The sequence below is a fragment of the Leucoraja erinacea genome, chromosome 7 (assembly GCF_028641065.1).
Source record: "Leucoraja erinacea ecotype New England chromosome 7, Leri_hhj_1, whole genome shotgun sequence".
Taxonomy (NCBI): domain Eukaryota; kingdom Metazoa; phylum Chordata; class Chondrichthyes; order Rajiformes; family Rajidae; genus Leucoraja; species Leucoraja erinaceus.
The window spans coordinates 25,435,363-25,448,942 of NC_073383.1; the positions used below are offsets into that span (position 1 = coordinate 25,435,363).

The following is a 13,580-nucleotide window of genomic DNA, read 5'->3' on the forward strand; positions in this document are numbered from 1 at the left end:
TTTCCCCTATCTCCTCTCAGTCCTAATATAGGGTTTCAACGCAAAACTTTGTCAATTCCTTTCCCCCTCAGATGCCGATTGACCCGTTGAGTTCCTCTAGCAGATCATTTGTTTTTTGCTGTTTAACACCATTTCCCAGGACTCTGCCATTCAGACTCTGCCATTCATTGTTTAGTTATAGCATGGTTTAACTCACAAAAAGCATCACTTTGCACTTGTCTGTTAAAACTCTTTGAACATTAGTAATTTCTAACTATTTTTGAATGTTTTCCAACGTTTGATAAATTGAATTGTTTTGACAGCCAGCTAGGTCAGGGTTATAGATTCACCAGCTGTCAGCTCTTTTGCCGAGCATCTTCACAGCCATCGGTTATTCTGTCCTTGCCCCTCTACTCCTCTCCCAATCACAACATTTCTGCAGAGAAGGTTATGCTGGGAGATTAATGTTCAAGGTTATTTGACATTTGGGAAGGGCAGGCAAAAAAAAGGCAAAGCAGGTGATGTGGTATTATTAATAAGAAAGGAGATCAAAACAGTGGGAGGAAATTATCTTGGTTCAGCAAAATTAGACTAAATTTGGGTTGAGATAGGAAAAAACAAATAGCAGGGAATATCGGGAGCAGTTATTTATAGGCCACAAGATAACATTGTAATATTGGACACTGCGTAAATCGGGATGTCAATCACTTTAGAACTGAGCAAAGTAAGACTAAGGAGTTGATTTTTTAATATAAACAGGAAAGAGTAAATATATGGGGCAACTGATGAGAAAGATAAAAATAGACAGTAAATGGTTCTGCATAGACATTAACACACACAGAACAGTACAGCGCAATTGTTGTGCTGAACATAATGCCAAGACCAATTCTTATTTGCCTGCACATAATCCATATCCCTCTATTCCCTGCATATCCATATGCCCTACTAAAAGTCTTTTAAATGCCTCTCTCATATCTGCCTTAACCACCACCACCAGAAGTGCATTCCTGATTAATCTGCAGTTCATGTTTTTATTATTTCTGCCTCAACACATGTTTCCACAACATGGATTGGATGTAATGAGAATTTTTTAACATTATTTATATTATATGAGCTAAATTGGTTGGAGAATATTTTCAATCAGGATCTCGCCTCCCATTATTCAGACAGACACAGGTTTCCGATTTCACTGCGGGAGTTGAAAGTGAGTTACTTTCGAAATTGACAGGCAGAAAAATGCTGTCTTGGGAAGAAAAAACCCTGTGTACATGTAACTTCCCGACAATAATCAGACACAATTGTCTCTAAAGAACACAGGCTGCCAGTTTCACCACAGGAGTCCATTTAAGAGTTACTTTGGAAAATGACAAGCAGTCTTTGCTTGTTTGTGTAACCATACTCGAATGAAGAATATAACATTCAACCTTTAGTATATTCAGCTTGCAGTAACACGATAAATGTATAGATATTTAAACACATTTATTTTTGAAATTCCTGTGGGAAAAATTACTTTAGACAAGCACAAAGTGCTGGAGTAACTCAGCGGGTCAGGAGAAAAAGGATGTGTGACGGTTTGGGTCGGGACCCTTCTCAAAATTACTTTGTTATTGTGAGTCTGAAAAGCCCTTACTACCGTTTTACCCATTTGGACCAGAGAACATAGAACTGGACAGCACAGGAACAGACCATTTGGCCCACTGTGTATGTGCCGAACATGATGCCAGGTTAAACTAATATTTTCACCCTGCACATGCTCTGTGTTCCTCCATTACCTGAGTATCCACATGCCTATCTGAAGTGTCAGTATTGTATCTGCCTCCGCCACCACCCCAAGCAGCATGTTGCAGGTGACCACCACACTCTATATATTAAAGGGCCTTTCACATCGGTTTTAAATTTTGCCCCTCTCACTGGTGGAGAGCGCGCTTGGCATGTGTGAGGTCCCATGTTCAAATCCCGGCATCTCCCAGGTTGCTTTAGGGTGGCACGGTGGCGCAGTGGTAGAGTTGTTGCCTTACAGCACCAGAGACCTGAGTTTGATCCCGTCTACGGGTTTTGTCTGTACGGAGTTTGTATGTTCTCCTCGTGACCTGTGTGGGTTTTCTCTGAGATCTCCGGTTTCCTCCCACACTCCAAAGACGTACAGGTTTGTAGGCTAATTGGCTTGGTACAATTGTAAATTATCCCTCGTGTGTGGGATAGTGCCAGTGTGCGGGATAGCGTTGGTCATCGTGGACTCAGTGGGCTGAAGGGCCTGTTTCCACTCTGTATCTCTAAACTAAACTAAACAAAACATAAAGCGATGCGCTTGAGTCTTTGACGTTTCTATCCTGCAAAAACAGTTTTGACACAATTGTTTTTGTGACGTGATTTTCTATAGGGTGAGGTTTCTTATGAATGGAACTATCGATCTTTTGTCCAAATCAATGTGGCTTATCCTTGGGATGGATTATCAATTCTTATTTGAAATATCCCACATCTTCTTTCCCTCAAAATTCCTTCTTTTATCCCAAATGTAGTGCAAAGCTATGGATTTGTGTTAAACCAATCATTAATTTATTTCTTGCTGCTCTTTGTGCATTTACAGACAGCTCATAGGCACAGAGAGGCTGTGCTCTCGTAACTTCTTCTCTGGCACCAGTTGTTTGGCCTAATTATTTTAACCTTTTTGGGCACAGTTATTAACATAGAAACATAGAAAATAGGTGCAGGAGTAGGCCCTTTGAGCCGACTACCACTAAAATAAACCGATTTTGGCACTAAAGAAATATGACATCCATGCTAACTAGTAGGGTTTACTTCTTATTCATTTCCCTTAGTTCTTCAAATTATAATAATAGGAAATGTTTGTTTTAATCAAGATAGCATGAATCTAAAGGTTTTTGAGTATATTATTTTGTGGCAAATTGAGAAAAATTGGAAAACAGAGAAAAATAGCACAAACAATTGGAAAACATTTGGCCTTTTCTGGCATTTTATACAATTAATGGCTGCCTCTGACAGTCATTACCTATAATTCTGCTCTTTTCCCAAGTCACAGGCCCATATAGCACAGAAAAAGTCCTTCAGCCCACCGTCCGTACGATTCATCAGGGTATCATCTGCACTAATCCCGTTTTCTTCTCCCTACATTCCTATTAATTCCATCCAGTATCTGACACAAGCCTACATATTCAAGAATTTATAATGGCCAATTAACCTACCAATCTACATATCTTTGGGAGGACCTGGAGAAACCCTATGTGTTCACAGGACAACGTGCAAACTCCAATACAGATACACCAAATTGTGTGAATAGCACCTGTCAGTAAGTTACAATAATAATATTGAGTCTACATGATAACAGTAACCAAATTGTTGTTTTATTTTCACTATTTCTGCAGTTAAATCAAAATTGGGGGAAAAAAAGCTAAATGTATGTAGTATCCTATCAAATAATAGGTAAAGAGAGACAAATGTCCTGAATATTCGAAAGGGAACAAAAGCAACGGTTGGAGCCGCTGCAAGACCATTGGAGAAGTGTGCAATACAATGCACTGCTGATAGTTGCCTTGCTAAGTGATTACATTGCATTATTGTTTGCTTGAATTCCTTTGTCATACCTTGAAGAATAAGATAACAAATAAGAATAGCATTTTATAATATGACACGAGTCCATTAAACAATGTTGAGGGCTATTGAAGAAAACCCCTGTGAAACATGCATCTGAAAGAGACTTTCCATGGCCACCAGTTTTGGGACCTTTCCTCTACCAATGGCTTAGGTGATTATTCCCAAATCCGATGCTCCTCAGTATTGGCATTGGAGTGACTGTCTCAGTACCACTCTTGAGAGGGATGATTTAAACAATGTTTAACCATTCACTTGGCCATCCCATACACAAAGTCATGTTGTTTTATAGGACCACATTTGAAGTATTGTGTACAATACATGGCATGAAGGATGTGGAGAACTTCGGAGAAAGTGCAGAAGAGGTTTACCAGAATACTGCTTGGATTAGGAGGTATTGGATATAAGGAGAGTTTATAAGGAGAGGTTGGACAAACTTCTCTGTGGAGTGTCAGCTGCTGAGGGAGTCCTGATAGAGGTATATAAAACAGTGAGAGGCATAGATAGGGCAGACAGTCAGAACATTGTTCCCAAGGTGGAAATGTCAAAGGCTATAGGGCAGAACTTTAAGATGAGAGGGTCAAACTTTTAAGGAAATGTGTGGGTAATTTTTTTTATACAGAGTGGTGAATGTCAGGGATGGTTGTGGAGTCAGATACGATAGTGGCATTTAAGAGGTTTCTAGATAGGCACGAGGATATGGAGGGAATGGACGAATATGTATCACATGCATGCAGAGAAGTTTAGTTTAACTTGGTAACACAGTCATTGTAGACCAAGGAGCCTGTTCCTGTCCTGTACTGTTTATGTTCTTATTGCAAAGCAGAAATATAAAGTGTAAAAATATAGGTCACAATGCTATATCAGGAAGGTTAAAAGTATTTTTAATAAACCTAATTTGAGTTTTAATTTAAAATTACGCTCCAGCAACATTATCAGACACAAGGTCAGGTTCCTCTAATGACGACAGCTCTACCTCAGTGCCACTCCTCTTAACTCTTTCTCTGTCTCCATCTTGTCAAACTCAACATCTGAAATCCTGCACTGAACAAGCAGAAATATTTCATCACAGCCACCAACTTCATCTCTTTCCAGAAACTAAACTAAACTAAACAGATAGCAATTTTGACCTTTGAACTTTAGATGTTTGAACCCGAAAGTCGTGACCTCCACAGCTTCTTGCCAATAGGTTCTTGAATATAGCAAACACTAACTGAACTATGAACCATGAACTGTCTTGGTTACCAGAAGGACTTTGGGCTTGTTTGCAATAATATTAGGGTTTTGATTTTTATTTATTTATTTGGTAATTATGTTATTCATGAGTAATGTATTCACATACCTGTTATGCATCAAGTAAGAATGTCATTGCTTGCTTGATGGGTACATATCACAATTAAACAGTCTTGCCTCTTAACCTAGATGTGATTCAGACCCATATCAAAAATGAGATGGGGAGAGTTCAGAGACATTGTGTTCCTGCTCAAGGGAAGGGCAAAGTTGGCAGCAATAGGGAACTTGGCTGATGCGGGATGTTGAGCTACTGGTCAAAAAGGAGGTGTACATCAGGTACAGACTCAAGCGTATCCTATATTGACTATAAAAGACGTAGGACTGCACTCTAGACAGGGATTAGGAGGGGGGAAGAATGGAGACATGAGATAGTTTGGACAGTTAAAGTAAAGTCTTTCCGCTGAATGGTTAAAACGCAACAAAAGCTTTTTACTGCACCTTGGTACATGTGATAATAAACTAAATTAAACTAAACTAAAGGAGAACCCTAAGAGATTCCACATGTATGTTAAGAGCAAAATATTAACCAGTGATATGCCGCATGGACTGGTGTTGGGTCCACTGTTGTTTGGCATCTATATTAACAATTTGGATGACAAGATTGTGAACATTGTTAGTAGAGTGTGAAAGGCATCAAAATTGATGATGTAGTGGAGAACGATGAATGGTATCCAAGATGGGATCTAGACGTATTAGGGAAAGAGGCCAAAGAATGGCAAATGGAATTGAAATGCGACAAGAACAAGGTGTTACATTTTGGTTTGTTAAACTATGACAGCTCTTGCACGGTAAATTATAGAACCCTATAAGGGTTGTCAAACACGGAGACTTCGGGTTGCAGGTATATAGTTCACTCATATTCCGCCTGAGCAGCTTGCATCCTGATGGCATGAATGTTGAATTCTTCCAATTTTGCTAGCCCTTGCTGTCTCCTCCCCTTCCTTAATCCTCCCATCCCCCCGTCCTCGGGCTCCTCCTCCTCCCCTTTTTCCTTTCTTCTCCCCTCCCACCCCCCCCATCAGTCTGAAGAAGGGTTTCGGCCCGAAACGTCACCTATTTTCTTCGCTCCATAGATATTTGATTACTTGGCTGCAAGTAATAGTTCTTCTTACCCCATCAGCTACTCTGAGGAAGCTAATACTTTTCAATATTCACAAGTAGATTGTTCAGATAATGCATTAGTCTATCAAAGGGTTTCTGCAGCTTCTCATGTAATTCACCAGCTAAAACGGCAGGGGTCCTTCAGCAGTTGTCTTACAGCAGACGAGCATACTGCTTAATTGCAGCAATTTCATTTTCTTTGACTCAATTAACTAGGAGTAATAAAGAAATACACTATTATGCACATTATTAAAATATTTCCAAAGTAGATTTATATATATTTGTCAGTGTTCCAGTTCTGGAAAATGATAGTGTAAGCAACTTGGTCACCAAGAACACACAGCATAAAGTGTATTTTGATGTGGTGCCGGCTGTGTGTTCTGTCCCTTGTCATAACTCTAGTTTCCCTCTTCCCCGGCTCTCAGTCTGATGAAGGGTCTCAACCCAAAATGTCACCCATTCCCTCTCTCCAGAGATGCTGCCTGGCTCGCTGAGTTGCTCCAGCATTTTGTGTCTATCTGCTGTTCCTTCCTACACAAAGTGTATTGCTGTTTCAATGTGTATTTTTGTTTTTTGAGAAAACCTGTTAAATGTTAAAAGTTGTTATTTTTTAGCATCTTGGTTTTATATTGCATTGAATCTGTTATACAATTGGCATATTATTTAGATGACATGCAGTATTCATTTACACTGTTAACAAAGTCAAAATGATCTTTTGTTCAAAAATTCTAACAAAATTGCTGAAAATATGACAATTTGAATTTAGTTTGGATTGAAAATGTATTTGTGATAAATATATTCTATCTTTTCAACCCTGCTAATAAAGGGGTTGTCCCACTGTACGAGCTAATTCAATAGTTCTCCCGAGTTTCCCCTGATTCGAACTCGGAGAATTACGGGAATAGCCGCTCGTAGGTACTCGGGGCTCTCCTGGACATTTTTCAACATGTTGAAAAATCTTCACGAGCTTACCGCATTTCCCGAGTACCTGCCGTTAGCGTTACGAGCCGCTAAGAGACCTCCCGAGCTCCGAAGTACCCGCTACGTACATTATACGTGCTTACCATGTGTTTGATTTTTTTTTAAACTCGAGAGCTCTTGAATTACCTCGTACAGTGGGACAGCCCCTTCACAAAGTGATAAAGTCATAATAATATTATGTAGACTTCAATATTGTACTGATCCTATATTTTGCATATCCAAATACAAAATTCAAATTTTGGTTGCAACTTTGTGCTTTTCAACTGCTGCAATTTATACAAATCCATGCTGTGACCCGATTCTTTCTCAGGCTATTTTCAAGGATACTTACATGACATAATGAGTTGTAATTAATTCTCATCAGAAAGTAATCCGAAACCTTTCCAGGGTGCACAAGGAATATAATTCAAATTAACTGTGCCTGCAAACGTTTGTTAGAAATTCATGCAGAAACAAGTTGTAACTTCTGTTGGTATTAACCCAATGTTTTCAGATACAGGAAATGCAAGCAGTGGGAGATGTGCATATCCTCATGCTGTTGTATTACACATGGGTGCAAAATTATTGATATCCAAGAACTTAAAGCATCGAATGGATCATCAAGCAAATGAGTAGATTTCAGTAAAGTGAAAAAAAATTAAAGTTTATATGTTTATATCCTTGAGTACAGTGCCAGTTACGAACACCCAACATGGGTACACCTGCATACAAACGAGCTGCATAATATTTTTAAATTAAAAAGCCTGAAGTATGTACACACTTTGTTTTCCTGCACGTTCTTCCTGTGACAAGATTAATTGGTACTCGGGGCTAGGTTAATTGGTACCCCCATCAGTCTGAAGAAGGGTTTTGGCCCGAAATGTTACTTATTTCCTTTGCTCCATAGATGCTGCTGCACCCACTGAGTTTCTCCAGCATTTTTGTGTACCTTCGATTTTCCAGCATCTGCAGTTCCTTCTTAAACACTAGGTTAATTGGTCTCTGTAAATTGCCCGTAGGGAGTGGGAATCAATGGTCATCATGGGCTGAAGGGCCCGTTTCCATGCTGTATTACTAATCTAAACTAAACTAAGTAAATACAATGATGCATACAAAACAGCAGAATGATGCAAAGATTGTAGTGTAATCTGAAGTAGTGCAAAACAACCTAAAATGTAATAAATTAAAACTGAATAAGGTAGAGATAAGAATAAGAATATGTAGCAGCAACTCTGAGACGGGTTCTGAAAGATGACTGATTCAGGAGTCAGATAGCAGTGGTGAAGAGGTATGATGTAATAACAAGGAACTGCTGATGCTGGTTTATACCAAAGCTGGATACAAGATGCTGGAGTAACACAGCGGATCAGACAGCATCCCTGGAGAATGTGTTGTGGCTCCTGACCCAAAATGTTCGCTAAGGATGCTGCCTGACCCTCTGCGTTACTCCAGCATTTGGTGTCTATTTTAAGTCTGGATATTCAGGATTTCAAGCTCCCGTGTCATCTCTCAGAAGGTATAAGACAGAAAGGAATTTCCAGGGTGACAGGCCTCCTTGAAGATAGTTCCAGCACTCCTGAAGCAATGCAATGTGAAGATGTAGATGAAAGGAAGTGACGAGCCTGTGATGGACTGGGCTGTGTTCAGTACTCTGCAGGGTCTGGTGATCAAGAGCAGAGCAGTTGCCATACCAGGCTGAGATGCATCCTGTCAGAATACTTTTTGTATCCTGTCAGAATACTTTTTGTAGCGCATCTGTAGAAGTTTGAGAGGATCATTGTGGGCATGCTGAATCTTCTCGGACACCGAAGAAAGTAACTACACTGATATGTTTTCTTGATCACAGCATTAAGTAAGTAAGTAAGTTTATTGGCCAAGTATTCACATACAAGGAATTTGCCTTGGTGCTCTGCTCACAAGTAACAACATGACATACAGTGACGGTTACGAATGACTCAGAAAACATTAATAATAATAAAACATTAATGATAAAACACCATTGATCAAGCATGTGAACCAACAAAATACCAGATCAAAGGGAGGCTACAGATTTTTGGCTGTTGAGTAGAGCAACTACTCGAGGATAAAAACTGTTTTTATATCTGGCTGTGGCAGCTTTGACAGTCCGGAGTCGCCTTCCAGAGGGAAGTGATTCAAAGGGTGTGTGGCCAGGGTGAGAGGGGTCAGAGATGATCTTGCCCGCTCGCTTCCTGGCCCTTGCAGTGTACAGTTCATCAATGGAGGGAAGGTTGCAGCCAATAACCTTCTCAGCTGATCGGACGATTCGCTGCAGCCTCCAGGTGTCGTGCTTGGTGGCTGAGCCAAACCAGACCATGATGGAGAAGGTGAGAACGGACTACGATGGCCATGTAGAATTGGACCATCATTGCCTGTGGCCGATTGTGCTTCCTCAGCTGCACAGTGTGAAGTAACCAGCTTAGGTTTCTGGTAATATGGATGCCAAGGACCTTGAAGATGTCAACTATCTCAATAACAGCTCCGTTGATGAGGTCAGGGTTGTTTCATCCCCTCCAATCCTTTGGTCAACACCAACTCTTTCGGCTTGATGACATTAAGGGCTGGGTTACTGACCTGACGCCGACACAATGGGGACCACTGTTTTCATCCTTTATTTTGGATTTCTTGATCTTTTCCTGTGCTGTGTCTCAGCGTTGTTACCATATTAAGTGATTTTTTAGTATTTTCTAGCTTACAGGTGGAAATCAGCTTCTAAACATCTATATAAGCAAACACATTCAAAGACTAGTATTTAGACAATAACTGATTTAGTACAACAATTAGCTAAATGACATATTAGCAAGTTTACTATTGTTTGGAAGACCTCAAAAATCAACAGCGTTCTGCACATTGTAGGTTTATTTTGTTCATAATAAATGGAAATTGTGGGAATTTTGAGGTAGAAATCCATAATAAAGGATACAAGATGGTCCCCATTAAAAGTACACAGAAAAAGCGGCATCTATCAGGAGCGGCACGGAGGCTCAGGCTCAGAGGTAGAGTTGCTGCCTTACAGCGCCAGAGACTGATTCGATCTTGCCTGTACCGAGTTTGTATGTTCTCCTGGTGACCGTGTGGGTTTTCTCTGGGTGCCCCCTTTTTCTCCCACACTCCAAAGACATACAGGCTTATAGGTTTATTGGTTTTGGTAAAATTGGAAATAGTCCCTAGCTTATAGGATAGTGTTAGTGTACGGGAATCGCTGGTCGGCGCAAACTTGGTGGGCCGAAGGGCCTATTTCTGCGCTGTATCTCTAAAGTATCTCTAAACTAAACTAATCATAAATGGCAACAAGGTTGGACTTCCACACGTGTATTTTCAAATGCAGAAGTCCCCAAATTGTTGACTGATAGATCTGTTAAAGAAGCAGACCTTCATTTTGCTCAGTGCCCCTGTATTTTCTGGGGAAATTACCTTTCAGATCCTGAGCCTGGTTGATCCTGGTGCAATGTCCAAGTTGTCATTAATTTAATTAATGTCTGAAGAAGGGTCTCGACCCTATAACGTCACCCATTCATTCTCTCCACAGATGCTGCCTGTCCCCCTGAGTTACTCCAGCTTTTTGTGTCTATCTTCAGTTTAAACCAGCATCAGCAGTTCCTTCCGACACATCATTTAATTTAACTAGTTTAGTTAACTTTAAAAATATTTGCAATTTTTAAGGTCGTTTTTACAAAATAGCATTATATATATTTCAGAATATTGTAGCGGCATCTAGTGGTGGAGCTGGGTAGTCAGAACCTTCGTCATTGGTCCACATGGTCACATGGCCGCGGTGGTTCGTTCTCGGGCTTTTAGTCAAACATCAGCTCTCCTCCCAGCGACAGGAGCTGTGTTTGTAAACTCAACTAGGCACACAGTTTTTACGAGTTTTGGTTTTGTTTTCTGTGAATAAAAACTATTTCACTCAACCTGCCTGGTCTTGCTTCAATATTTTAAAATGAATTCCTTGAATGACAAAATTTGATTGTTTTAAAAGGCATTTGAATGCCAGAGACATTTAAAGAACATTGAAAGCCCTCACAATTCTTGCAGCTGGTAAAGCTGGATGCTGGACCTTCCTGATTGTCGAAGATAGACACAAAAAGCTGGTGTAACTCAGCAGGACAGGCAGCATCTCTGGAGAGAAGGAATCGGTGAAGTTTCGGGTCGAGACCCTTCTTCCTGATTGTCAGAAGTTTGAGACATTTCGTGGCCAGAAGATTCTCAGTGCACTATTAAATGCCTTGGTTCTTTTCAAGTCCAGTACCCTTTGTTCCAGAGCCGTGCTGTATTATCCGATTTGCCAGATCAACAGAGGTCACGACAGAGGAAAGAGACTCCAGCCCACAAAGTCAGCTTTGGAAGTCAGCTATGGGAATGGATCTTCCAACTCCTGCTGGGCCGGGTTTTTAGAGCCGGCAAATAAGACCCATTGATTGGCCACGGATGTCCCGATGAGGTCGAGATCGGTCGCCTCACCCGGCCTAGGTAGCACATTTTCGGGGAGACTTCCGGGGGGATTTCAAGTGCACTCTCGTAATTATTTCCGGATTAAGGGAGGTGCCGTAGCACCAGTTGCTTGGAAATCGGTGGTGGACCTCTATGTTACATGGCCATAAAACAAAATAATGCCGTTTAGCATGTTAGCGGTGCTGGTACATCATACTGCCACAGAAAAAGCATGTTTTTTGATCAATATTGGCAGAGCACAGGTGGAAGGTCATGAAAAGGAAATTATCTCATCAGATTGATTCTAATAAATGTGTAGGAGGGAACTGCAGATGTTGGTTTAAATCAAACATAGACACAAAAAGCTGGAGTCACAGTGCGACAGGCAGCATCTCTGGAGAGAAGCAATGGGTGACGTTTCAGGTCAAGACCCTTTGTCTAAAGTAAATAAACATTTATTAGAATGAAGATACACAAAATGCTGGAATAACTCAGTCTGAAGAAGGGTCACCCATTCCTTCTATCCAGAGATGCTGCTTGTCCCACTGAGCTACTCCACCTTTTTGGGTCTATCTTCATTCCAGTAAATGTTTATTTAATGCTTTAGGTACTTCCATTAAAAAAAGATGTACTTTTTTTTGCACTATTATTGGGGTTTTTGCACTAATATTGTTTTATTTTATTTATGGAACTGTTTTTTTGTGTGTTTATTGTTATCTATTATGGTACTGCGTTTACAGACCTGTTACGCTGCTGCAAGTAAGAATGTTATTCATCCATTTTGGTACATATGGCAATTAAACACTCGATTCTCTCCTAAATAACAAATTGGTTCACATCTGAATTGGCTTTGTCATGATTTTGACGACATATGGTAAAAAATGCTGTGGACATGTTATGAAATCAACTTATTTTCCAAAATCATATCGATCATATATGTAGAAATGTTGTTATCACCTGTTGCATGATTCCCAAATATTATTTTCCAATTTATCCTATAGCTATTGCACTGTGCACACTTAAATTGAGAATTATATCTTAGTTTCAGTATTTGCTGAAAGGTGTGTGGACTATCTGCTGATGCCTGTTATTTATTCATGGTTTAAATCTGCTGAAATGCGTTAAAATGCTTCCTACTCAATTAAAAAAAATCCTGCTACCCATGGATTAAGACTTTGATGTCACCAATCCTTCTTCAAAGGCTCCTTTCATTGCTATTAATCACAGTTTAGCCTCTGAAGGTATAGCCAGCAAAAACATTTGGACATCTTGTGCTAGACTTAGTAACACTTTGACATATCCTGAATGTTTTACATATGGTTATTTAACATCTTACACAGAACTACACATTTCCCTTTTCCAGGTAACTTAGCACAGTCAAGAGCAAGAGTAAGTGCAGCATCCAGGTCATTACCTCCACAACTAAATGCCAAACGGAGCAAGGTTTGTTTGTATTTTAAATCACACTTTAAAATAGGAAATTACTTTTAATTAGGTTTGTGAGATAAACAATGTTCATCTTGTTTGACACAAAATGCTGGAGTAACTCAGTGGGTCAGGCAACATCTCTGGAAAAATGGAATAAGTGGCGTTTCGGGTTGAGACCCTTCTTCAGACTGAGGGTCAGGGTAGAGGGAAACTCGAGGTATGAAAAGGTACAAAGCACATTCCTTCATTCTTTCATGCATTTAATTCATTTGCGCTTTGTACCTTTCCATACCTCTAGTTTCCCTCACCCCTGACTCTCAGTCTGAAGAAGGGTCTCAACCCAAAACGCCACCTATTCCATTTTTCCAGAGATGTTGCCTGTCCCGCTGTTACTCCAGCATTTTGTGTCTATCTTCGGTGAAAACCAGCATCTGCAGTTCCTTCTTACAGATGTACATCTTGTTCTTGTTTAATAAACCCATCTTGATAATGATCCTTGGGCATTATTCCTTTTAAATATTTGTACAAATTGTTTTTATGTCATGTGTGAATTGAGAAAGTATAAAATAATTGTATGAGAACAGTTTATTAATAGAAACAATGGTGACATGGATTTGGTCTTTTCTGTTATATGCTAAGATGCAGTACACATAAATGGTAGATCCAACTGGGCCGAAAATATTTACCTTTGAGTAGTTAAACCTAAAGTTTTTAATCGATCAATTTTGATTGCATATCATAACTGTATTTCACATGCATTT

General features: G+C 39.9%; 1 protein-coding gene across 1 annotated transcript in view; it reads left to right on the forward strand.

Moving 5' to 3' along the window:
• The window catches only part of myo3b (myosin IIIB), a 414,745-nt gene that overhangs the window by 194,255 nt on the left and 206,910 nt on the right, over positions 1-13,580 (forward strand). Inside the window, exon 23 of the mRNA XM_055638011.1 lies at positions 12,755-12,834. Within this exon, the coding sequence (XP_055493986.1) occupies positions 12,755-12,834 (80 nt within the window). The remainder of the gene's footprint in view (positions 1-12,754; positions 12,835-13,580) is intronic.